The sequence below is a fragment of the Orcinus orca genome, chromosome 15, assembly GCF_937001465.1.
Source record: "Orcinus orca chromosome 15, mOrcOrc1.1, whole genome shotgun sequence".
NCBI classification, from domain to species: domain Eukaryota; kingdom Metazoa; phylum Chordata; class Mammalia; order Artiodactyla; family Delphinidae; genus Orcinus; species Orcinus orca.
In genome coordinates, this window is record NC_064573.1 from 37929424 (window position 1) to 37953721 (window position 24298).

The 24298-nt window shown below is 56.7% G+C and overlaps 1 protein-coding gene across 50 annotated transcripts in view; it reads left to right on the forward strand.

Moving 5' to 3' along the window:
* The window catches only part of CELF4 (CUGBP Elav-like family member 4), a 299515-nt gene that overhangs the window by 269642 nt on the left and 5575 nt on the right, over positions 1-24298 (forward strand). For 5 of the 50 annotated variants that reach the window (XM_049697921.1, XM_033412264.2, XM_033412265.2 and 2 more), the window contains exons 6-12: positions 298-441; positions 1388-1535; positions 3303-3452; positions 7185-7250; positions 8848-8931; positions 13965-14108; positions 19162-19333. In XM_049697921.1, coding sequence (XP_049553878.1) covers positions 298-441; positions 1388-1535; positions 3303-3452; positions 7185-7250; positions 8848-8931; positions 13965-14108; positions 19162-19289 — 864 coding nt within the window. In that variant the 3' untranslated portion in view covers positions 19290-19333. Of the gene's footprint in view, positions 1-297; positions 442-1387; positions 1536-3302; positions 3453-7184; positions 7251-8847; positions 8932-13964; positions 14109-18630; positions 18710-19161; positions 19334-24298 lie in introns of all 50 variants that reach the window. The other 45 variants (XM_004283441.3, XM_033412272.2, XM_049697937.1 and 42 more) reach the window with 15 other exon arrangements.

A 24298-nucleotide genomic window follows, 5' to 3' on the forward strand; every position in this document is an offset into this window, starting at 1 on the left:
CTTGCGGTGCTCACAGCCTCCCCATGAGACCGCAAGGCACTGCCAATATCCGCACTTCTAAGACAAGGACATTGAGGCCCAGAGATGTTGAGAAAGTGGCCCAAGGTCACCCAAATAGAAAAAGCCTGAGGTGGGGGTGGGGGGTTAAGACTCCAGACCCCTGGACGAAGGGTTGGTGCTTGTCACCGTGCCACCTACCCCGCCCCCATAGCACCCCGTGGAGAGGACTGGGTGGGCCCAGGCCAGGGAGCAGAGGCGGTTAGGGCTGGTGGGCCTCACACGCAGTCCTGGCTGCAGGGAGCCTCATCCAGTCTGGTGGTCAAATTCGCCGACACCGACAAGGAGCGCACAATGCGGCGAATGCAGCAGATGGCTGGCCAAATGGGCATGTTCAACCCCATGGCCATCCCGTTCGGGGCCTACGGCGCCTACGCACAGGCAGTAAGTGAGGGCACGGCAGGGCGGGGCTGGGGGGGCCGCAGTTCTTCGCAAGTCCTAGGAAGCACTGACTGGAACAGGGAGAGAGGTTCAGTGTCCAGCTGACACCACACCACCCCCGCCACCGATCATGGAAGGGTGTCCTCAGGCCTTCTGGTTACTCCTGGCAGGGGTCCTTTGAGGTGCCCCAAGCCCTCATCCCCTACACCTCCTCTGTAGTCCTCTCAGGCCCCAGCTCAGGCCCCGGCCCATCAACTTCTTTCTTCCACACTGGGGCGGGCTCTGCCAGCGTCTCCCCTCAGCTGCCTCTCAGACCTGTAGCCCCACATGGGTGGCACTAAGGTAGGCCAGGGTTCTGCTTCTAAAAATGCAAGCTCCCCTCACTTGTTCAGCAGGGTCCAAACTTGGCCACTTTCAGCAACCTCCCCCATCCCCACTCAGCTCTGTGAGAACCTTGGGGTGCCTGAGGTTTTATTTGTGATTCTCCTGTAGCTTCTACCCTACAGACTCCAAGTTAGGACCATTTTGAACAGACACCCATTCCAACTTAGTTCTACAGAGGCTCATCCAACACATCTCTAGAGCTTTGGATGTCACATCTCCAGAGCTTTGGATGTCACATCTCCATGAACGACAGGACTGACTGGTGCCCATGGAGCCAGTCCCCTTCCCCCACCTTCTACAACTTTAGAGTGCCAAGGACCTTACTATTACTTTTGAACACAGTTTTCTCTTGGGGGGCGGGAGGGGGGTGGTCTCTAACAGCCACTGAGAGCTAGGGCAGGTATGGGGAAGGCATCAGGGCTCTCTGGGGGTAGGGGTCGGGAGATGTGTCTGAGCTCCCTGGGGTTCAGGGCCTAGGAGGCTGGTCTCTGGGAGCTGAACCCTTTGGTGGGGAGGGTCACCCCCCTGGAAGCGCATGATATTTTTTGCACTCCCTCTGCCCCAGCTGATGCAGCAGCAAGCGGCACTAATGGCGTCAGTCGCACAGGGTGGTTACCTGAACCCCATGGCTGCCTTCGCCGCTGCCCAGATGCAGCAGATGGCGGCCCTCAACATGAATGGCCTGGCGGCCGCACCCATGACCCCAACCTCAGGTAAGTGGGCAGGTACCAGCACAGGGCCTGGCCTGGCAGGAAAGCAGCTGGACCCACTGCTTTTGTTTGGCCAATTTTGGCTACCAATGGACCATCCTGTGTCAAGAGCACATAGTGTCTGGGCCCAATGCAGGCCTTATCCTTGGGCAGTGTGTCTCAAAAGTGTTCTAATTCCTGAGGACCCATGGGAAGATGGGATGTGGACCCCTGATGTCTGTGATATGATTTCAGAGTGGTGAGAATTTCACTCAAATTGTTTAGCCATATCAGGAAGCAATTCATGTTGATCTCTGGTGTAGATATCTGGAAAGAAATTGACATGAACACATCTCCCTTTGAGGTTTGAAAGGGAAAGAGCCCTGCCCATCCTGTGACCCCTGGCCCTAGCACAGAAGGAACCCCATTTTTTCATTTCCCTTTAACCCAACCTAGATTCACTGACTTTTTCCAAGACAGCTTCACAACAAGCAAGAGAGAACTGTAAGAGTTACTAAAGGACAGAGGGGTTGGAAACAGCTCCGCTTACAAAGCATGTTTTTAATTGGATCCTGGCTATTGCTCAGTTCAATGATTCTCAACCAGGGCAATTTTGCCCCTCCCTCCCAAATATCTGGCAATGTCCTGGACATTTTTGGTTGTCACAGCTGAAGGGGGGCGGTGCTACTGTAATCTGGTGGGTAGAGACCAGGGATGCTGCTAAACATCCTACGATGCACAGGACAGCTCCCTACAAGGAATGTGTGGCTACAGATGCAGTAGTTTCCAAGTTAAGAATCCCTGTCTAGCCCCAAGGGCTGAGCGCTCATTCACCAAGTTCCCTTCGCTATCTGCACTCAGGCCATAGCAGCAGCCTTCCTGACATCCAGGAGCTATTCCTTTCCCAGCTAAAAGCTATAAAAGACTGTGCCATCTCTAGCCCCAACTTGAACACCACCCCAAAGCTCTGATCCCCGACCTAGGGACACTCCTGATGGCCTTAGGTCCTTATCCACAGAGAGACCCTGCTTCCTACATGAAGAAGAAGGCCTTTCCAGCCTCTGGGGCCTCAGTACAATCACCATGCCATCCACACCTTGGTTTCCATCCACCTGGTGTAGGGAGGGCACAACGTATTGTCACCTGACCCCAGCTTTACCCCTGCCACAATGAGCATTACCACTGTCCTAAGAGGAGGGGACCAGGCTCTCTAGTTTTTGTGGGAATAGGGCTGAGTCTGGACTCTGCAAAGGTCTTTCTCCCTCAGTGCAAGGGAACACCACAGTTAAGACCTCCTCCACCTGAGTATCAAGACTCCCTCATAGGGAGGCAAATCAGCCCCTCAGTGATCCAATTAGGATAGCAGAGAGCAGAGCCATAGCTTAGAAACCCCTTGGTGGCTAGACAAAGACCCGTCTATCCTGACTTAACTGGGGTGAGCACGAATCATTGAAAAAGACTAAAGGAAGACCAACTGTGGTCAAAGTCAAGGGCACTTAGAGGTCTACGTGCTGCTGGTCCAAGGTCAAGCAGTCAGTGGTAAGAGAAGTCTTTGTGGGGTAGGTGAGATTTGGACTGTGAAGTATAGATATAGTTGGGATAAGTAGAGTCATTACATATAGGGAGATGATAACCCAAGGCCTGATTCACAGATAGGATTGAGTTGACGTGTGAGGTCCAAGCCCATCCCCAGGTCCTTGGAGCCAGCAGGGTGGAGCTCCATGGGTTGGCCTTCATCACCTTTGTTCTGTTTGCCTCCCCTTCTCCACCCATCTTCACCTCTGGAACCAGGTGGCAGCACCCCTCCGGGCATCACTGCACCAGCCGTGCCTAGCATCCCGTCCCCCATTGGGGTGAATGGCTTCACTGGCCTCCCCCCACAGGCCAATGGGCAACCTGCTGCAGAAGCTGTGTTTGCCAATGGCATTCACCCCTACCCAGGTAAGAACATGTGGTAGCCCTTCCTTCCCCATGCAACACACTCCTCATCCATTCTGTTTGTGCCCTTGCTGTTATAACAGGGAATGTGTGGCTCCCTGCCCTCTGTTCCTTGGTGGAACCCCAAATGTGATCAGGGAAAGCCAGCCTCCTGCCTTCCTTCAGGGAGCTCCTGATGGAAGAGAAGACAGATCCCTGGGGGTTTGTCAGTCTGATGGGTGAGAAAAAACCCGATTCCTGGGGCTCCCTCAGGGGAAAGGAGAATAGATGAGTTGTCCAGCTCATCTAGAGAGAGGCTAATAGCTGCAAATTACTTGAGAGTGAATTTGACCCAAAAGAAGTGAGGGGATAGAAGCTAAAAGAATAATCATATTTAGTATTAAATGGGAAAAGCCTCTTTGGGGAAGGAAGTGGAGGTATATAGATTGGCAGTCTGGCTAGTACATACCAGTTCGGTCCCTTGGTGCAACCGCGGTCAGAACTTTGGACAGTTCCTGGGTCCTACCTTCATGAATTCTGGCACACAAGAAGATCCAGGAGGCCTGTTCCTGATTAACTTTGTTCCTCTAAAATTTAGCAGTTCTCCTGTGGTAAGAGTGTCCAGTTGACTTTAAGCAGCTCATCTCCCTGGTCTTGAGGACTGGAGCTGGGAAGCTGGGCCCAACGCCCTAGAGTAGACTGGCAAGAGGCAGTGTAATAGCAACGAGGAGAATGCTGTCCTTGCTGGAGGGCAGGTGATGAGGTCACAGAGTCCCCATAAGTACTAGTAAGTGCCCAGTCTATGAAAGGTGAAAGGGGGGTGGCCCAGAAGGAGGGCAGGACATGGGCCTATCTCCTGGGAGGTCAAAATCCAGTCAGGAACATAACATGCATCAACAGAATAATGAGGCAATAAGGCAGAGTAGACTTTGGTCAAGAGTGAGTGTTCTCTGATTTGAGATGCCTAAGGATTCCAATGAAGGGAGAGTTCTTTCATTCTGTAGGCTGAGGAGGCCCAACAGAGCCTCCTGTGGAGGCGCTCAGATCAAACATTAAGTACGGATGAGCAAGGAGCACGCTGCTGTGGAGGGGCTGTCCTGGCAGGGGCAGGGTGGGTAAGGAGGTTGGCCCAACTAGGGCAGAGGAGATCAGCCTTGGGGGGCAGAGTAGTGCTTCCCACTCTGGTCGCCCATCAGAATCTACTGTGTGGCTTTGTAAAACCACAGAAGCCCAGAGATTCTGATTTCACTGTGTGGAGTGAGGCCCAGGCATCCATAGAATATAAAAGTTGTACCAGCAGCAGAGTAGAAGCTGAGTGTGCCAGAGAGAAATAGAGGAGAATTTCCTGACTTTGAACTTGGAGTTGTTCATGATCCCATCTCAGTGCTTTTCCCACAACTCACCCCTCACTGCATAGCGAACAGACCAGGGAAGCCTAGAGAATGAAGTGACAGGGCCTGGAGGGGGATCTGGAGTGTTGCTTAATGGTGAAGGCTCCAGGCTGGGAGGGGCTTGGCAAGCTGGAGGTGGGAGAGAGCCCCCCTGTCTCAGGTTCTTGGGCTTCTCCTCGCTCAGGCTCATGGGCTGGGAGATACAGTCCCCAGCACATCTGCGTGGTTTCACCACCCCCTCCCTCGCCTGCCCACAAGCCCATCTGGGTCTCTGGATTTTGACAAACCTGGTCCTTCCCCACCCCTACCAGCATCTGTGAGCTATTTCCCTCGTGGAATTTGGAAATGTTTCTCTCCCCCATTTGTAACAATCTGTCACATCCCATAAACAGTCCCCTGCCAGAGCAGGAGGGAGGGATGGAGGGAAGGGAAGGAAAAAAGTAGTACATTAAAAAAATGAATTTCCCATCTTTAAATGCAGAGTTTGGAGCTGCTGTAACGAGCGAGATCCTTCAAAGTGCTCATTCTTTGGCAGTTACTAATGAGGTCGTTAAGCAGCTAAGTAGAGAGGGGTCTCAGAAAGCCTTTCTCCACGTCCTAGCCCCAGGTAGCATCTCTGCTCTCCCCTTTACTCATCGGGATCATGCTGGAAGCACACAGTGTGGCTTTTACTGCCACAAAACGCCCCTGAAGGGGTGGCTCTCACAAATGGTAGGGACTGGTTATTTCTCGCCCATGTCACGGTGTTTGCTGAGCACTTGCTACGATCCTGGCGCTGTGCCGGGGGAGCTGCCACAGAAGTCGTGCAGGTTATATTTTGCACAGGACACCACAACTCTGCCCAGAGAAGAGACATCTTTTTTCTAATTGGCATAAAGGCATTCAGTGGCTGAGCAGCTGGGTAGCCCACGAGGACAAGCAAGATGTGGCTCTCCCTCCAGGGAGCTCAGGCTGGTGGAAGAGTCAGGCGGAGGGAGCAGTAGGCCACCTGCCAAACGCCACCACTACTGCTACCTCACCACTGGGAGCTCCAGTGTCCACTGTGGGGGAAATCGAGGGATAGGGTTTTGTCCTGGGCAACCCCAGGCGGGAAGGAGCCCGCATCCTTACCCGTCTTCAGCTCCCCACTCTGGGCAGTACCCTCCTGGGCCCAGCTCACCTGCTACCATCCACATGATCTCTAAGGACCTCTGCCCCAGGACTTTCCCTTGTCCCCCAGAGACCCAGGAGCTATTGTTCTAGTGTAATGTTACTGAGAGGTTCAGGGAAGAGAGCTCAGAAGGGAAATTTGGGGATTCTTCTTGGTCTGCAGGCCCCAAAGCCTGGCACTGCCGTTTAGCTTCGCTGGCCTGGGTCACCAGGCCGATAAGCCTGGATGGTTTCCTTTCTGCCTCCCTGTGTTCACCAGCTTGCCTCAAATGTACTGAGGCTGGATCTGTCCCCACCCATCTCCCTGGGCCCCCAAGGCCAGCCCACTCCCACTTCAGTCATCACTGCCCTTGATCACCAAAGGCAGTGCCCACCACTGGTCCATGCTGCAGCCAGGCTTTTGCCCACCACATCTGCAGACACAACAAAGGCAACAGAAGTGAACCAAGAAGTCCAGCTTCTCTGGGTTGCTTGCCAAAGTATCAGCCCAAGGGCCCCCGCGCACTGGGCAGTAGATGTCCCACTCGTGAGATCAGGTGTTAGAAGGTCCTTGGTCTTCTTGTTCTTTGGTGTCTGTGGGCACCGTGGGGCAGATCTATTTGTGTGGTCAGTTCTACTAAGGGCATGCCCAGGAATGAAAGACCTCTGTGCCTCGTGCAAACTCCCTAAGAATTTGGGAGGGGGTCCCTCTGTTTGAGTAGGCATGGGTGGCCCGGGAAGAATGGCAGGATGAGGCCTCCATGCCCTTTCTTTTGCCTAGCTGGGCTCTGCCACTGAGTCCTGCTAGGGATAAGTGAGGAGGAAACCAGCCTCCTGATAGCCTCTAGCACCCTTGCCCGCTTTCCCACAGCCCTTCTCCAGGGCCAGGTCCCTCAGGTGTCTCCCCACAAGCCCCCCATGGTCAAGCCCTTCTCTGGTGTCTCCTTCCCTGCCCTTCCCAGCCTTCTGCATGAACCATACCTCTCACCCCTGACCCAAGCCAGCGGCAGGCTGCATCCCCCAGCCAGGGGAAACAGCTTTCCACCCTACTAAGGGCCCCAGGCTGAGGAAAGGGGAACCCCCTTTCAGGGTTCCTGCCTCAGATGCCCTGCCCCAGGACAGAGACCACAGTGGCTGGGGAGGCAGTGCAGCTACAGCCTCATCTCCAGGGGTGTGGTGGGAGAGGAGCTGGTTTGGGTAGGCATTGCTGACCTCTGCCCCCTTGGCTCCCCTGCAGCGCAGAGCCCCACCGCCGCGGACCCCCTGCAGCAGGCCTACGCCGGAGTGCAGCAGTATGCAGGTCGTTAGTATCCACGCGTCCCCTCGGTGGTCCCCCGGCTGTATGCACCTCCCCATGCCTGGGCACCAGTGCCCCCTACCCAGCCAGGCCTGGGCCTAGCACTGTGAGGGAGGGGGGAGCAGGGCAGGACTGGCCAGGAGCTGTGGTAGAAGGAGGGAGTGTTATACTGACAGAGACCCCCCCCCAACCCCCGCCGGGCTCCCTCCCCCTCTGCAGGTGCCCCTTGGCCTTCAGGCAGAGCTTACCTAACCCTAACCCAACACGGCAGTGGTGGGTGGTCCGAACGTGCGATGAGTTGGTGAGCCAGGCTAAGCTTTAACCTTGCTGTGAAGTGACTCATCTTTGAGGCCAGATTTCCCTCCTCCGTGGTGCTGCCAGGGCTGGCTTGTCCAGGAGCACCAAGCCTCCCAGCAGCACTGGGGTGAGGCCGGAGCTAGGTGTCACTGGCTCAGAAAGCACCGATACCTGGGTTTGAGGGAAGGGAAGCAGTTTCCATCCCTGCCCCCCACCAGCCATACACAGGCAATAGGAGTGGGGCCCGAGCAAGGAGGACAGGGAACAAGGGAGGATAGGCAGCCAGAGGTAGAAAAGAGGAGGGGCGAGCAGATGGCCTTGGGTCACTGAATGGGAAGGTGATGAGCTACCGTAGGAAGCCCAAGGCCAGCTGTCAGCCACGCTTCTCTCCCTCCCCCAGGCTCGGCAACACACAACACACACACACACACACACACACACACACACACACACACACACACACACACACACACACACACACACACACACCCCACAGTCATCCCCGCCCAGCCAGTGTCCTGCTGTCTGGCCTGGTCAGGGTCCCTCCTTGCTGTGTTTAGGAGCCAGCAATGTCTCCCCTGAGGGTGATGGAGCTTCCTGGCACCATGGGGACCTGGATAAAGCGGGTTTCTCACATCTGGAGTCCAGGGGAAGCTCTCTCCTTCACCTGCTGAGCGCCCCTGAGCCCCTTTGGGAGCCAGGCCAGGCTGAGGAGGGGGCTAGCCACTCCTGTCCCACCTCTGACCCTTTCCAGTTGAATATAGAAAGCATCAGATTTGTTCAACTCAGCCCTCTGCCCCTGGGGAACCACCCACTGGCAGGGTCCCAGAGGCCAAGCTCACACCTAGGGGGCCTCCCGTCTCCCACACAGGCGCCATCTGAGCGAGACTGAGGGTATGTGGCCGGAGTCAGTCGTGGCTCAGAGAAGGGAGAACCTTGTGGGTTCCAGGCGGTGTGGGGCGATCCTCTCCAGGGCATTCTGATGTTTTTGATTATCCGTTATTATCCACACGTGGGTTGTCCATTGCAGATTAAACTCGCCTCCCCCATGCACACACCAGCGTGCGCGTGCACACACGTACACACACACACACACCAGCGCACATACACATCTTCTAGTCTTCCCTTTGCCGCTTCTCCTTCATTACTGCTGAAAACTGGCTTTATCTTAAAAATGCATTTTTTCGCTGGTCTGCTTTTACTGCTCAACACTGAAATTTCTCTCTTTCTTCCTGCCTCTCACCCTGTCTCTCTCCGTGTCACTGTCACCGTCTCTTGCTCTTGCCTCTTCTCTTTGGCCCTCCAGCAGCCGCCTACCCTGCTGCCTATGGTCAGATAAGCCAGGCCTTTCCTCAGCCACCTCCAATGATCCCCCAGCAACAGAGAGAAGGTGAGTCTGCCAGCGGGGCTCCTACGCCTCTTCCCCCCTTCTCTCCCCAAAGAGGCTGCTCGCCTGGGCCTTTGGCAGGGGTGTTCCGTTGGCAAGGTGACCACATCTGCATTGTGTTGAGGGTGAGAGGAGCTGCGGGACGGTGAGAGGCAGCGCTCTCCAATCCAAGCGCGGAGGTGCACTGTCACGGGCAGCTCTGTAAACCCAGGTGGAGGGTGGTCAGGAAGGTGGGGTCCCGGAGCAGGCAGGGTCCAAGAATCTCCCCTCCCTCGATGGGCAGCATTTGTCCAGTGGCAAGGAAGGGGAGAAATATGAATGGTCGTGGCTGGGGTGGTGGGCGGGAGTGGGGATACCAGTTCATCAGGGACAGAGGTTGTACTTTCCAGGTGAGAAAGAGAGTCAGCTGGAGCTCCCAGGGCAGGACTCCATGGGCAGGTGAGGGGATGGAGTGCGCCAGTGTAGGCCTAGTGAAAGAAGGGGATCCTGGAAAGCCACATCTGGAGGCCCTGGTGTGAACAGGGCAGCAAGGCCAGTGGGCCTCGGGAGGCTGGAACCTCGTAAAGAATCTGGGTCCTCCCATTCCAGAGTCCGGAGCCCCGCAGGAGCTGGATAACAAATCCACGCCCGGGGATGCAGGGATGCTCACAGAGCTCGGTTTCATGGGGTCCTGTCTCTCTACCCCGTGAAAAGGGTCAGCCTGCCAGTGAGGCCACCACACCTGCCCATGTAGCCCATGTGGCCAGAGGGTTCCAGTGGTTTCCATATCCTGGCTCGTAGCCCCTGCGGCAGACTCTCCCAGACCTGTGGGATGCGGGCTAGTCCTGGAAAGGACCCGGGGGTCTGCTGGTCCAAAGCCCTGTGGTCAGACAGGCCCCGAACAGGCCCCAGAGCCTGGATGGTTGAAAGGCTGGTTTTTGAAGCAAACCCTTCTGGGTCTGACTCCCAGCTCAGCCCCTCGTCTCTCAGCCTTGGTGTCCTCACCTGTAAAGTGATGATCATTCCCTAGAGGGGTGTGAGGATCAGACTAGCTCAAGTCTGCCTTGCAGACTCCAGCTGTCACCTGCGGCTTTCTCACCGTGCACACAGCCCTCCCCTCACCAGTTTGTCACCCTCTCCAAAGTTGTATGTGAGGCATTATCTTAGTTCACATGCACCAGGCAGCTCCTGAGACCTGTGTCATCACCTCCCTGGGCCCATGAGGATGAAGCTGCAGGAACCCAGAGGGTGCACGGTGAGGCCCCCTGCTCACTCCTGCAGCCATGCTGCAGCTGCTGCAGCTCCAAGTCACGCCTGGGCCCATTGGTGAAGTGTGGGTGGACGATGGCCCATCAGCCTGCCTCTGCCAGATGGTCCCCTCACTGGGCTGTGGCCCTGGAGCCTGCCCTGCCCCCTCCCTCCTCCCCCCATTGATGCCTTCCAGCACCACATCAGTCAGGTCAGGGCCACAAGCAGTGGGTCCAAGAGTCCAGCATTGCCTGTCCCAGGCCCAGAGCAGAGAGCTGTGCCCAATGGCCCTTACTGCTCTGTCACCCCACTGGCTTCAGGCTGACCTGCCCTCACCTCGTAGTCAGTGCCCTGTATCACTCTGGCCTGTGGCTCAGAGGTCTCTAAACCCTGCTACACACACACACACACACACACACACACACACACACACACACACACACACACACACACACACACAGCTGCAGGTCATTGCTGGTCTGACCAACACATATGACAGCCCCTACCACTGGCCTTAAACACAGTCCCCACCATCTGCTTCCTGCCCCACCCCCTACCTCATACTTTGTACCAACCCATGAGTCTAGCCCTGAACTCTTTCACATACCTTCTCTCCATCTCCAAGCAGCTTCAGCTACCCCCACCCCTGTGCCCTGCTCTCTAGAGCTGACCCTGTGTGGCCAGTCCCCACTCCAGCCTCCCATCGGGCGGGAGGATCTCCCACTGTTGTCTCCATCCTCCCTGACTTCGGTGCGCTGTGCGAGCAGGCCATGGGAAGCAGTGAGATGTGAACCTAGATCCCTATAGAAGCGCGCTGCATATAAGGGCGAGCTCATGGTGCTGGAAGTGGGGTCCTCGGGGAAATCTGTGGGGTCCTGAAGGATGAGGACTCCCCTCCAGCATGTAGAGATGGGGAGATGGGCATTTGAGGCTGGGAGAACAGCAGGAGCAAAGGCATGGGTGCTGCAAAGTCTGCGGTGAGCCTGGAAATGGCGTGGAGACAGGCTGAGAGTGGGTTGGAGCCAGACCAAAGCCATGTGCAGCATCGCATGAGGCACGAACAAGAAGGCTGTGTTCCTCCAGCCGTGCCAGTAGTTAGCCTCTTTCCACCGTGGTCACCTCCCCTTGTGTCATGCCATTGGAATACCAGGACACACTGGTTGCCGGGCAGGACCCTCCTTCCAGCTCCCTTGTCTTTGAGCTGAGCCTGAAAACAGATGCCTGAAGGCCCTGAGGCTGTCTGACCTCAGAGCAGCCCAGGTTACTGTGCCGGGGGCTGCAGTGTGGTCCAGGGCAGTCACTTTCTGTCTCTGGAGCTTCATTTCACCATTTGTCAGGAGGCTGGTTTGGACCAGATTGATCTCCAAAGTCCTGCGGTTATGCCATCTGGATGCTCTGTAATCTGGGAATTCGGGTTCCGGGGTAGCCCCAGTAGGACAGTGTGTAGGCTCACTGTTGAGGGGTGAGGGGCAGGGGGCTGGGAGGGCCGTCCCTGTGGGGCTCAGCCACACGCCATGCTGATGGGACTGAGCCCAGAGGTTCTACGCTCGAAGGCTCCTTGTCTCTTTAAGGAGAACAGAAATAACGTCCACACAAAGCAGCTTGCAGAACTTGAACTTGTAGGAAGGGCCCCAAGTTCAAGGCGGGTGTCAGCGTAGGTTGGAGGGGTGGGGGATGTCTGGAAGAGTTGGGATGGGAGAGGAAGGGAGGCTCGTGCTGGGGGAGGGGAGTAGGAGGACGGGGGGAAGGCAAATGCCCCTGCCCCTAGAGAGCACCCCCTTCTGGCTGGAGAGAAAGCTTCCCAGACCTACCTGAGAAAGAGCCTCAGACTATAGAATATGGGCTATGGACTCAGGGAGCCCCAGGAAGGGAGACAGTGTGGGGAGGATCTGGGTGGGACCCTGGAGGAGGTGTGGATTAGATGAGGCCTTCAAGCTGGTTCCTGCTGCAAGGGGACTCACATCTAGCTGGGGACCATCAAGGGACACATTCACAGAGTGTGAACCAGTGAGAACCTACCATGGTTGGAGGGGCGGGGGTGGGGGCAGGGCCACCAGAGCTTGGGGAATCCGGCCCTGGGACCCCTGGCAGTGGGTGAAAGAGCTCGCTTGCGCCGGTTCTGAAAGCGCCGTCAGCTGGCAGAGCCAGCAGTCCAGGGAGGGGAAGCCGGAGGCCGGGGATGGGCAGATGGTGCAGGACAGGGACCGGGGCCGAGGAGGTCATTGGTTCAGAGGGAGGCTTTGGTGGTCAGAGGACTCTTAGCTATCAGCTGTGAACCTCAAGGGGGTGCAGATAGATGGAGGAAGTTAGGAGAGCGGGAGGGGAAAGGAGAGGAAGAAAAGGGCAGAGAGATTCCAGAGCTGATGATTTGCTCCAGAACCAGGTGATCTGGCAGCCTCACGCGTCCCAGAGAACCAGGGTGCTGGCTGTGAAAGCCACACAGCAGCCCACATCGGTGCCTTACAGTCTTCACTCTTAAGCTCCTGCCTAGTTTCTACCAGCCTCTGATCAGCACCTCGTTCTTATCCAACTCCTAGCAAGTGCAGCTGTTTCCTCTGCATGTCCTCCATAGGCTGGAAACAAACATTGGAATGTCCACACTTTAGAAGGTTAAGTTATCTGTGGCATGCTCTATTTTAGATGGCAGGAAAAAGACGAAGGAGCTTGGAGAGATTTCCCATTCAGAGTTAAAACTGAGCATTTTGGTCATTTAAAAAGAAACATGTGAATCTTCAGCTATCTGCAAATTTCAGAAATCCAAAGACCTCAGCGGGGTTCAGGGTTTCTGGGGCACTGAGATGAATGATAGGTAGGTAGAGAGAGAGGAGGGCACAGACTATGGAGGCAGACAGCCTGGGTCTGGGTTCATATCCTGGCTCCATTGCCTACTAGCTATGTGACTTGGCAGGTGACTTAACCTCTCTGGCCTCAGTTTTCTCTTCTGTGAAGTGAGAATGACAACAGCCTCAGGGCTGCTGTAAGGATTAAGTGAATTAACATCCACGTGAAGTGTGTAGAGCAGCCTGGCATGTAATTCGTGCTACAGAAGTGGCAGGGCTGTTACTGCTGTAATGAAACGGGAAGACTTACACCATAAGGCTCGTGGTACCCTGGCTTGTGGGTATCCCATCACGGAGCCTTGCAGTGAAGCCCCTTCTGCTCACCTAGCTTGCTGGAGGAGGTGGGGTCAATCTTGGTTTCCACCTCCAAGATCAGGGCTGACTTTAAGGTTCGGGGTAGCAGAGGGTAGGGCCGTTGGGGACCAGATGGGAAGCAGGGGCTGCTGGCCACGAGGAGGATGGGGATTCCAGGCCCCAGAGTCCTGCCTCTGGGGGCTGAAGCGAGGCTTCCAGAGGCCCCAGCACCACAGGCATGGCTGCCCCCAGGGCAGCTCCCTCTGACGTCCCCTGAGCAGGGTCCCAGCAGGTCTCCCTACCCCTGCCTCTTCTCAGCATCTCCCCTCCATGACTGATCAGGCCTTGGCACGTTCACCCCATTCACTGGTTGACTCCACCCCTGGAGCCCTAGAGTTGCAAGGCACCCTGTTATGGACCCATTTTTCAGAAAAGGTCACTGAGGCGCAGAGAAGTTCCGTGACTTGCCCAAGGGCAGAGCGGAGACCAGAGTTCAGACCCGGGGCTCAGCAGCCCCCCGCTTTCCGTGGCCACTTTTGGATCTTGAATGAGACTCCCCCTCCTAACCTCGCCCCCACCCCTCCCTGCTGCCGCTGCCTAACTCGCTCACCTCTCCTCTGTCTCTCTCTTCCCCCACCCCGCCATCCCTCCTCCCCCGCCCCCCCCTCACCGCAGGGCCCGAGGGCTGTAACCTGTTCATCTACCATCTGCCCCAGGAGTTTGGGGACGCTGAGCTGATGCAGATGTTCCTCCCTTTCGGTAATGTCATCTCCTCGAAAGTGTTTGTGGATCGGGCGACTAACCAAAGTAAATGCTTTGGTGGGTAAAGATAACAAACCAACTTCACCTAGGACAGGGTGGTGCTCGCACCAATTTACCGGTGTCCAACTGCTTTTAACCTGCTCCTTCACATCGGCCCCACCCCCCAAGTGCTCCCTGTGCCCAGCCTCCAGCCTCCACCTCTCACCCCTCTTCTCTCTTCTGTTCTTTTGGCTTCTTGGCTTTCTCTGCCCACCCCCCCACCCCATCCAGCCCCCCTACCCCCTGTCCCAGTCCAAGAGATAGTCTCTCCTCCCAGGCAAAAAGTTCCATTCCCACCGACTGAGAAGGGGAAGGGACCCACCTTGGGCAGGGGTGGAAGGGCAGGGAGCAGAGCCTGGCGACACCCATTCTCCCAGCGCCCCTCTCCTCTCAAGGCCACAGTGGCCCCGGGGTAAAAGCCAGGCATGATCCTTGGGGTGGGAGGTCCGCCCAGCCGAGGCCCCTACCCCGCCGGCCCCTTGGCCTCCTCTGTCCATCTCTCTGTCCTGCCCCTGACCCCGTTCTCTGTCTACCCTGCTCTTTGCTCCCCTCCTGCCATCCAATGAACCCTCCTCCCCCTACCCACCCCCTCAGGCCACGAGAGCCAAATTGTTGAGGAATCAGGAAGAGGAAACTGGTTCCTGCCCTCAGGAAGCCTCAGGTCTGAGCTTAGATGAAAATCACGTCTGTTCAACAGCAGTGAAATCAGCGAGGCACCAAGTAATGGAGGAAGGAGAAAGGCAGGTGGATGCAAACAGACAAAAAGGAAGGGGAGGAAATTCCAGGCAGGGGGAATGGAATGGATGAGGGCATGGGGGCTGGGATGAGAAGAGTCAAAGGTCAGTGAATGAGGAAGCAGGAGGCTTTGGGGAGAAAGGAGGGTTCAGGGGAGACCAGCTGTGAGGGTGGGCCTGTGCTGGGGAGGGTTTCAACCATTCAGGTGAAGATGCTTCAGGTGGTGTGATAGGTAGTGGAAGATGGTGGGAGTAACAGGATGAAGTACTTCTGGTAAATTCTCCTGGGCAGGGTGTTAGATAGGAGACGAAGGACTTGGGAGGATCTAGGAGTATGGTTATCATGTAAAACACAGGATGCCCGGTTAAATCAGAACTTTGGATAAACAATGGATACATTTTTAGCATACGTATATCCCAAATATTACGTGTAATATGTCCCATGCAATATTGGGGATATACTTATACTAAAAAAGTAATTCATTGTTTATCTGAAATTCCAATTCATCTGGGCATCCTGAGTTTCAGTTTGCTTCCAACCTCCTGGAAACCCACCTCATCCCCCCACCTCTCCTCTCCACTCCTCCTTAGCCCCTCTCCCACCTCTTCTGCCTCCATGGGAGCTTCTTTCTGGGGCCAGACCCACTCATGATTCCCCAAGGATTGAGGAGTCCAGTCCCCAAGGATTGAGGAGTCCAGTCCCCAGAGCTGAGTCAGCCAGAGGCTCAGACTCTCCAGGCTAACCCCCCAGATTCTGGGGCTGTGAGGACAGAATAGGATCCTGCTTTGGCCAGGGAACCTGGGTCCCCCCTTGGGTGTGGGGAGGGGGAGAAGGTACAGAAATGCAGAAGCACCAGGAAGCACATGTTAAGGAGATTCCAGTTTGGAGACCAGGAGGGGCTTCCAGGACCAGGAGGGGCTTCAGGGTGGAAAGCATGTTCCCCAAGGCAGTCAAGATCTTTGCACATTGTCCTTTCCCCTCTGGCAGCTGCCACTGAAAATCTGTGGCATATCAGTGGCACAGAGTTGCCCCAGCAGCTCATTTCTCTGGGGGATGGGAAAACAAGGCAAAAGGAAAAGACCAGGTTGCACCCCTCCACTGTTTGACTGGTGTTTCTTCTGACAAATTACATTATGTATGTAAAAACGACAAACTGGAGATCAGCTGCCTTTGCTCTCTAAGTAAGCCTCAGATGTTCCATAAATCAGAAGAAAACTGTGAAGAGCCCAGAACATGCTGGGCCCCGGGGCTGGAGTGCGTTTGACTCCCTGGAGTCAGCCCCGGACTACCCTTGCCATTAGCTCCTTCAAGTCCTCCAGCAAAGGCTTTCGCCCTGCTGCTTCTGGGAGTCCACGCCCACCTACCTCTACTCTGGCTCTTTCCTCTCTTCCTGAACAAACGGCTAGCGCTGAACATCCACTGGCCTTGAAAAAGGACAGGCTCCCGCCAAGCTGGCTGGCCCAGTGGCTCCTCCTTCAGGCTCTTGGGTTCCCTCCCTCGCTCTGGCAGCCGAGCCTGTGCAGCTCTCCCCAGCACGCACTCATGGGCAAGTTTACTCTCTGGGCCTCAGTGTCCTTATTTGTGGAATGGGGATTTCAGCAGTCAGCTCTCAGCAGTGCTGTGAAGGTCATACGAGATGGTGCATGTGAGGGACCTGGCCAGAGCGGACCCTCAGGAGGTGCTAGGGTCCCCTTTATTCCCCAAAGGAAGGGCCATTTTTCTGCACACGTGGTCCTCTGTTTAAGTGAACTCCTTAAAGGCCCCGCGTGCTCTTTATAAGCATAAACAGAATCTTTCAGAGGCCGTCGTGAACATATGTGCAGCACAGATGGTTTCTGCATTGGAAGACGGGCTGGAGGGCCACCAGGAGGGCATCCTACCTGCACAGCCTCCCACGGTCTGGAAGGCAGAAACCTCGGGAGTGGGAGGAATGGGGCAGGGGCTTCTGGGAGAAGGGACACAGCCCTGGAAACCGTGAACATGGGAGATGGTGCCTAGAGCCTTGCTGAGGGGGGGCCAGCAGGGGAGATGCTCCTTGCCCTGACTGCTAGCCAGTTAACAAAACTAGTTCAGGAAGAAAAGTTCCTGGAGCCCGGAATCCTTCCCAACCCCCAGGCTTCCAGAAACTCAACCCGAAGGCTGGGCTTCTTCCCTCCTCCAGGACCCTCTCTCTCCCTTTACACCTCCACCCTAGACAGCATCTCCAGCCGTTTTTATCTTTCTCCCATCTCTTCCCCACTTTGCTCGTATTTGTTCTTTTGTGGGGGGAACTGCCACCCACAGTTCGGCTATCTTGTCCCAGGAGGAAGAGAGGCGTTTAGTTTGCCCACCCTCTTTAATCTGGGGGAGAGCAGTATAACAGATGCACCATTCACGCATTTGAAAACTGCTCTGCTGACAGCTCGATTTAGTCATCAGTCAGAGAAGTTGGTAGGGAAGGGATGGGCCAGGAGGGCATGAGAGGGGGAGGTGGAAAGATGACTCACATTGATTTCCAACTACAGATAATCAGAAATCTCTCCTATGTGTTTTCGCCCATAGATTAATACATAGATGTAGGTTATGTTGCCCTGGGCCCATCTCTGACCAATCTCATCCGAGCTCACATGCTACCACTCTTGGGTACACTCACATGCGTGTACACACACCCCTCCCCCATCTTTGATGGTGCATGGCCTCCAGAGAAAATGCACACAAATGCAGGAAGGAGAAAGAGAAAAGAGGCCGGTGGAGGCAGTGTCTGGGGCGGAGGTAAAAGGGCCACCACACAGGGAGAGTAAGGGAGGGGTCACAGGCAGGCCCAAGGTACCACAGGCAATTAACCGAGAAAGCAGCTTTCTACATCAACGGAGTCTGTCCACCTATCCCTTATATATCTAATGGCCGTTTGGAGATGAGCACCCCAAATGAAGTGCATTTGCAGGATTGCCTGGGAACTTCGCCAAGCTTAGTTTCATATATTTTGCAGGATCTAAGCCCACTTTACAGGAGAAAAGGCCTTTAAAGTCAAATAAATTCCAGGAAATACTAGGTTAAACAAAGACATAAAGAAGAGAGAAATTGGGGTGGTAGAGGGATGTTTTTATTTGTTAATGTGCCATGAACTGTCCCAGAGGGGCCTGGTTGTAAATTTGCTTGACCACCAAAGGCCCTTTCTCAGGGAGCACCTTTTAGGGCCATTTTTGGGAAATGCTGATGTAGTGTAGTCTATAAGGAGATGCATTCGAAGTTCCAAAAGGTGACTTCTAAATCAGCTTTGGGAACCTAATCCATTCCCACCTGGGAACTGCTTGTTTCAGAAGGTGACTGGGAGCCATGGATGGTTCTATATCCTGTCCTGGGATATTGGGAGGAGTGAACACGTGAAAAGCACTTCTGCAGTCTGTAGTACACGAAGGCGCTTAGCTAACTTTCGCTAATAGGGTCAATTTGTACTATTATTGTTATACCATTAGTAGTGTTACGAGGGATTCACATCAATGGGTGCGTGCTTAGTCCGGGGCAAGAGCCCCTGCTCCCAGGGTGGAGTTTTACTAAATGAAAGGATGGTGCAGACGGCCCCTGGGAGCGAGGTGGCTGGTTAATGTGAGCCGGTGTGGACTGGCCCCGGTGGCGGTGGCCACCCGGAGCCTGGCTGGGGGCAGCCTCGGCAGGGACGGAGCGGGAGGAGGGGCGGCGGGGACCCTGCCTCTGCCCTGCCCCGCGGCCGGGCGGCACTCGCGAGGGGGGCGGCCGGAATCGGCGGCGGCGAAGTTCGCTCCGTGGCGCCTCCCCTCCCTCCCCTCGCACTCCTCTCTCTCCCCAGGCCGGCACCCCGTGCCCTCCCGCTGCCAGGCCCCCTCCTGTCAGGGAGGACAGTGTCCAATAAACTCCTCCACCCGCAGGTGTGTCCGCCCTCTCCCACCGCAGGCAGGGGCTGAGGTGCCGGGGCCGGCGCGGGTGGGGGGCGGGCGCCTCTCCGAGCCCCGCCGCGCCGCGGGCGCCCCGCCTGGGGGAGAGGGCGTGCGGGACAGCGGCGCCGCCCAGAGCCGAGGTGGAGCCGGGGCGGCCCGGCCCGGGGCCGCGCGGGTCGGTGAGCCGGGAGCCTCGGCAGCGCCCGCCGCCGGAGGGTCCGCAAGCACGCGGGCAGTGTCGTGGGGGGCACTAGGCCGGGACGGGGGCGGGGGCCCCGAGGGGGAGGAGCCTTGAGCCCCGCCCCCGCCCGGAGGCGCGGCGGGAGCGGGGAGACACCGCCGCCCGCCCCGCCCTCGGCCCCACGGACCTTCTCCGCCCCCGCCCCCTCCCGGCCGGGGCGGCCCCGTGGAAACCCAGGCCCTCGTCCCTCGTGTCTCGCCAGGCTTCGTGAGCTTCGACAACCCGGCCAGCGCGCAGACCGCCATCCAGGCCATGAACGGCTTCCAGATCGGCATGAAGAGGCTCAAGGTGCAGCTGAAGCGGCCCAAAGACGCCAATCGCCCGTACTGAGTGCAGGCGGGAGCGTCCCCCGGGGGAGACCAGGACTCGCACAGGTAACCGGGGTCGGCCGGGGCGCGGGGACGGGGGGTTGGGGAGGTTGATACCGGACGGACCCGCCGCCTCCCCTGGCCTCTGTGGGCCGGACGGAGCCTCGCTGTGCCTTGGACCCGCTGCGCCCGGCTCGACCTGCTCCTCGCCCGGTGCCTAGGGGGCAGGCGCAGAGCTGTGGTCACCCCGTCAGAAATGGGTATGACCATCCCCCTGCCGCAGAGCTAAGAGGAGCAGGAGTGAGGGAACCGGTCTGAGAAGGTCTACACCGGCAATTTTGTTTGCCAGAAAACCCTGGGGTGAGCAGATGGCAAGCTCAGGGCTGGGAGAGTTTGGGGGAGGAGTAGGCCCTGTGGGGAGCTGTAGGCCTGTGCTGGGGCCTTCTCCCAGACTCCCTGGCTCTCCCCTTCCCAGCTCTCTTGCCTGAAGGGCTGGTGGCTTTTAGACACTTGACCCCTTCACCCCTTCAATTCCCCGCAGCTCAGTCTGGAGAGGAGGGACAGGACTTTTCAAAGGGAACTTTACCAAAAAACAAAACAGGATGGGACAGAAGGTGAGGAGGGTGATGGTATGGGACTGGGGCCACTTACCCCGCCCTCTTTACAGAGGCCATGATGAGTGGGCAGGTGTCACCTTTCCCTCCTCTGTCTGGGTCCTGCCTTACAGCTGAAGGCACAGTCGGCCACTCCTCTTCCAGGCCACGTGGTCCCCTGGGTGAAGCAGCTTCCTGGGGAAGCGGGGAGGGAGGAGATGTGCCTGGCCATCAAAGTCCACCCCCAGCCTGGTTTCTCCCATTGAGGTACGCTCCACCCGTCCCAGCTGGTTCATAGTCCAGGCGAGGCTGCCCAGTCCTCCGCTGCTTCAGCAGTACCGTGTGCCAGGTACTGTTAGGTACTCAGCATGAGTAAGACTAATGAGAATCCTTGTCATTAGCAGGGGAGGCAGACAACAAACAAGGACAGAGGATCAAAGAGTAAATTATATAGTGTGTCAAAATTGTTGGCTACAGTTAAATCAGGTAGTCAGGGTAGGCCTTGTTGAGGAAGTGACATCTGAGCAAAGGTTTGAAGAAGGGGAGGCAGGGAGCCACGCCAGGGTTTGGCTGTTCGCTCGGTCCTCGCGCCCAAGGAACAGGCAGTGCACAGGCTCCAAGGTGTGGGCAATGCGGTGTGTTCAAGGACCAGCAGGAGGCCAGGGTGACTGGAGGAGAGCGAGCACGGGGGGCGGGGGGGGGGGTGTAGTGGAAAAGGAGATCCCAGAGGTGAGGAGGGCCACCTCGTGTAGGACCTACACGTTGCATGGACTTCGGCCTCTCCTCAGAAATGGGGGGCTCGGGGGGAGCCACTGGAAAGCTCCGCACAGAAGAGTGATGTCATTAACTTGCATTTCAGGAGGCTCGCTGGCTGCCGTGTTGATAGATCGTAGGGTCCAAAGCAGAGGCCTAGCGCTGGGACCGCTCAGTCCAGGGTGACAGCAGTCGACGTGGTGTGAAGGAGTTGGTGCCGTTTGTAAGGAATTAGAGGGGATGTGAGAGAAAGAGGCATCAAGGATGACGCTTAGCTTTTGGCCCGAGTAACTGGAAGAGCAGAGTTGTCGTGGTCTGAGACGGAGAGGGATTGGGAGAAAGGTGAGGCACGTGACAGTTACACATCCGAGTGGAGGGCCAGAGTCTGGAGTTTGGGAGGGAGGTCTCCAGCTTCCCAGTCTCCTCTCAAATCCCACCGCTGCCAGCAGGACCCCCTTCATCCACCCAGGAGCAGCCACACTCACCTTCTCTTGAAGAGGGTGCTTGAGCCTCTACTCGCTGCAGAGCTAGAAGAGCAGCGTCCACCTCTCATGCTTCCTCAGTTCCGGCCCCTGTCCGTCTTTGGTCTGTGTGAAATGCACACGCACATGTTTGTTCAGAGCGTGGGCACTTTCCTGTGCCAGATGCTGGCTCAGTGCCGGGATGCCGAGACGCATGGTCACCGTGCTGCCCGCGTGGAGCTTCCAGCTCTGTGCTCACACCGACACGGTGGCAGCCAGCCAATGGGTACATTTCCATAGGAGGGGAGGGACAGTGCAGTGAAAGCAGCCCTTTCGCGACATGGAGCACTTTTTCTTAAACAGGCTTAGCTCTGCCACTAAGGCATGACCTGGGTCAAGGTGCTTTCCCTCTTGGGCTTCCATTTCTTCAGTGATGAAACCCAGGCATTGGAGCCATCAGAGGACTTTTAAGGAGGCGGCATGCTCCAGTGTCATGCCCTGAGATTCTGAGGGGCCCCTGTGGGTGTGTTTTGTGGCTCCCCCCAAAACAGCTTGTCTTAGCCTCCTAGACCTTGATGCAACTAAAACCCCAAGAAAGGAGGGAACATCTAGGTCAGAGAAATTCCCAGATGAAGGGGTGAGGACGGCAGACTTGTGGTTTGGGACAGAAGGTAAGAAGTGGCCCTCAGGGTAGAACCAGTTAGCAGTCATGATTGGGGTGGGGGCTTGAGAGGAGTGGCCAGAAGAGCAGAGTGTTTCTTCCACCAGGGAATACAAAGGCCAGAAAGATGAGAACCACAGACTTTCACACTGCGCTTACCATGCAAGAGACAGTTCTTGTAGGTGACCACTCTAAGACATAACTGTATACTTGTAGCTGCCTATGAGGTAGGTAGTGTTATTATTCCCATTTTATAGATGGAGCACAGACAGATTAAGTCACTTGCTAATCAGCTCCTGAGCTGTAGAGTCATGATATGAAGGGGGAGTGGTTACTTCCAGAGGCCGAGCTCTTAACCCCTTCAAGTAAGGAGATGGATAAACCCCCCTCTGCTATCTTCACCTCACCCTCCTACCCCAGAGTGTCCTGAATATCAGAGGGGACACATCAGGACCTCTCACTTCTCTGGGGTCAGCCATCTGACTAGCCCCCCACTAGGCAGTCTTCTAAAAAACTGTGAGCTCGCGTAGCTCCTACAGTAAAGTTGACCTTTCAGCTCCATTCGCAGGATTTTAACAAATGGTGCATTCAGGTTCCCAACCCAAGACTGTTAGAGGGTGTAACAGAAGGCAGGTGTCATAGGGCCAGGCTCGGGGAGTGCCGTGGGCACTGGCTGCTGCCAGTAAGAGCGGGAGGAAACAGCACACAAAAGCAGCTTAAAAACTGCATGATTTTACAGGCCAGCAAAGGATGTTTATAGATGATGGGTCCTAGTTGCTCGGAAGGGCGGGGCTCGCCTAAGCAGGGGCTCAGGGGCCATAGTTAGGTGTGACTAGGCACCGGGAGGGTGGTCTCATGGCCGGTGGTGAAGACATAAGGCAAATAGGTGGCCAGGTCAGAACTGGAGTGAGGGGGTTCTGGGGAAGGAGAGGGCCCCTGGCAGGGCAGCCGTGGGGAGGGGGAGCGTGGTTGGGCTTTGGTTCCGTAAAATGAGGCCTGGGTAGGGTGGGGTCTGCGCACCCTGATGGATGGGAGCGTGGGTTCCTAGCTTCATTGCTGCCCCTGCCCCTCATCTTGCGCTAAGATGGGAGTTTCTCCCAGAAATCTTTACGGGGAAACTAAGAGGAAGGAAACAAAGGCAGGGAAAGTGGGCAGAAACACGAACGTGGCCAGGTCCAGGCAGACACCCAAGTCCCTTGTTCCACCTCTGGGCCCAGGCTGAGGGCGGGCGCACGGGCATCCGGCTCTTTGGAGGGAGAACCGTCTGAGTGGCGTGTCTGACTACCTGGGAGCCCCGTTTCTTCTGGCCCCGGGCTTTGGTTCTGAGTGTGCTTTTGCACAGCGTCTGCTCTGAGCTTTGCAGGCACGGGTGCTTCGGGTCAGACCTGCCCAGTGCTGGGCTGTGGCTTTGGGCCTGGGCCTTCTCTGGCTAGAGGCCAGCTGTGTTTAGGACCTGGCATCTGAATTGGCTCAGCTCGACCAGGTCATGAGGTGGGGCTTCCCGGTCCTGATTCAAGCTCTCCTACGCCGGTCAGTGACTCTGCTGTCACCTCTAGGGCTGTGCTCGGAGAGGCTCTTCCAGAGGGTGGCCAGGCAGGGGTCACTGTGCAGGCAGAGGTGCCACTGCTCCTTAATGAAGAAAGTGGTCAGCAGTGCGTGGGAAGAACCCCAGGGAGCCTCCTTAGCGGCTGAACGAGTTTGAGTGTTTGTGTGCTGGGGACCAAGTGTGTGTGAGAGGTGAGTGGGTACGAGAAGGTTCCCTAGATGGAGATTTGGGGCGGAGCTGTGTGAAATACAGGCTCGAATCCCCAGCACTGGGCAGTGCCAGGCACTGAAGGGTGGCTGGAGGAAAGCTGGCAGCCGGCAAAGGAGCACAGTGGAGTGGGGAGGAGTGGGCGTCCCAGGACTGGGTGCAGGTGTCCCTGGGTTGCCGTGGCTGACACCTGAGGGCGCTGCCCTCCGCGCCGTGAGGCTTTCAGGATCTTAGTTCCCCCACCAGGGATTGAACCCGGGCCCTCGGCAGTGAGGGCACAGTCCTAACCACCGGACCGCTGGGGAATTCCCCCTCCTCAGTTCTTAGGCCTCTCCTCCCACCCCAGGGGCCCGCCAGTTGGCTCTCCTGGGTGGTGGGTCTAAGGGCTTGCTTTCCGGAGGGGCTGGAGATGCAGACGGGTCTTGCTGGGCCCTGGTCTTGGTGAGGGAGATCTGCTGTGGGAGGAGCAGGATGGGCAGGCAGGGCAGCAGGGCTCTGCGGAGGAAGAGGGGCGGGGGCTCTTCTGAGAACGCAGAGCTGGAGGCCGGGCTCAGGCTTAAAATAGTCACCTCTCAGCTGTTTTGCATCTTATCCACAGTGACATGTCATGACCTCAGGCTTCCCTTCCACACTCCCTGTAGGAAAACACAAAGCTGAGAGTGGAAGCCGCTGCGTGTAGAAGCCCGGTGCGTCGGAAACCCCTGCAGACTCTGCAAGCCTGGTGCACAGACCCGGGGGCTGCAGGGGAGCAGGGACTGGGAAGTGAGATCGGGGTAACCGTGAGGAGGGCGTAGGGCTGGGGGCCCCCAG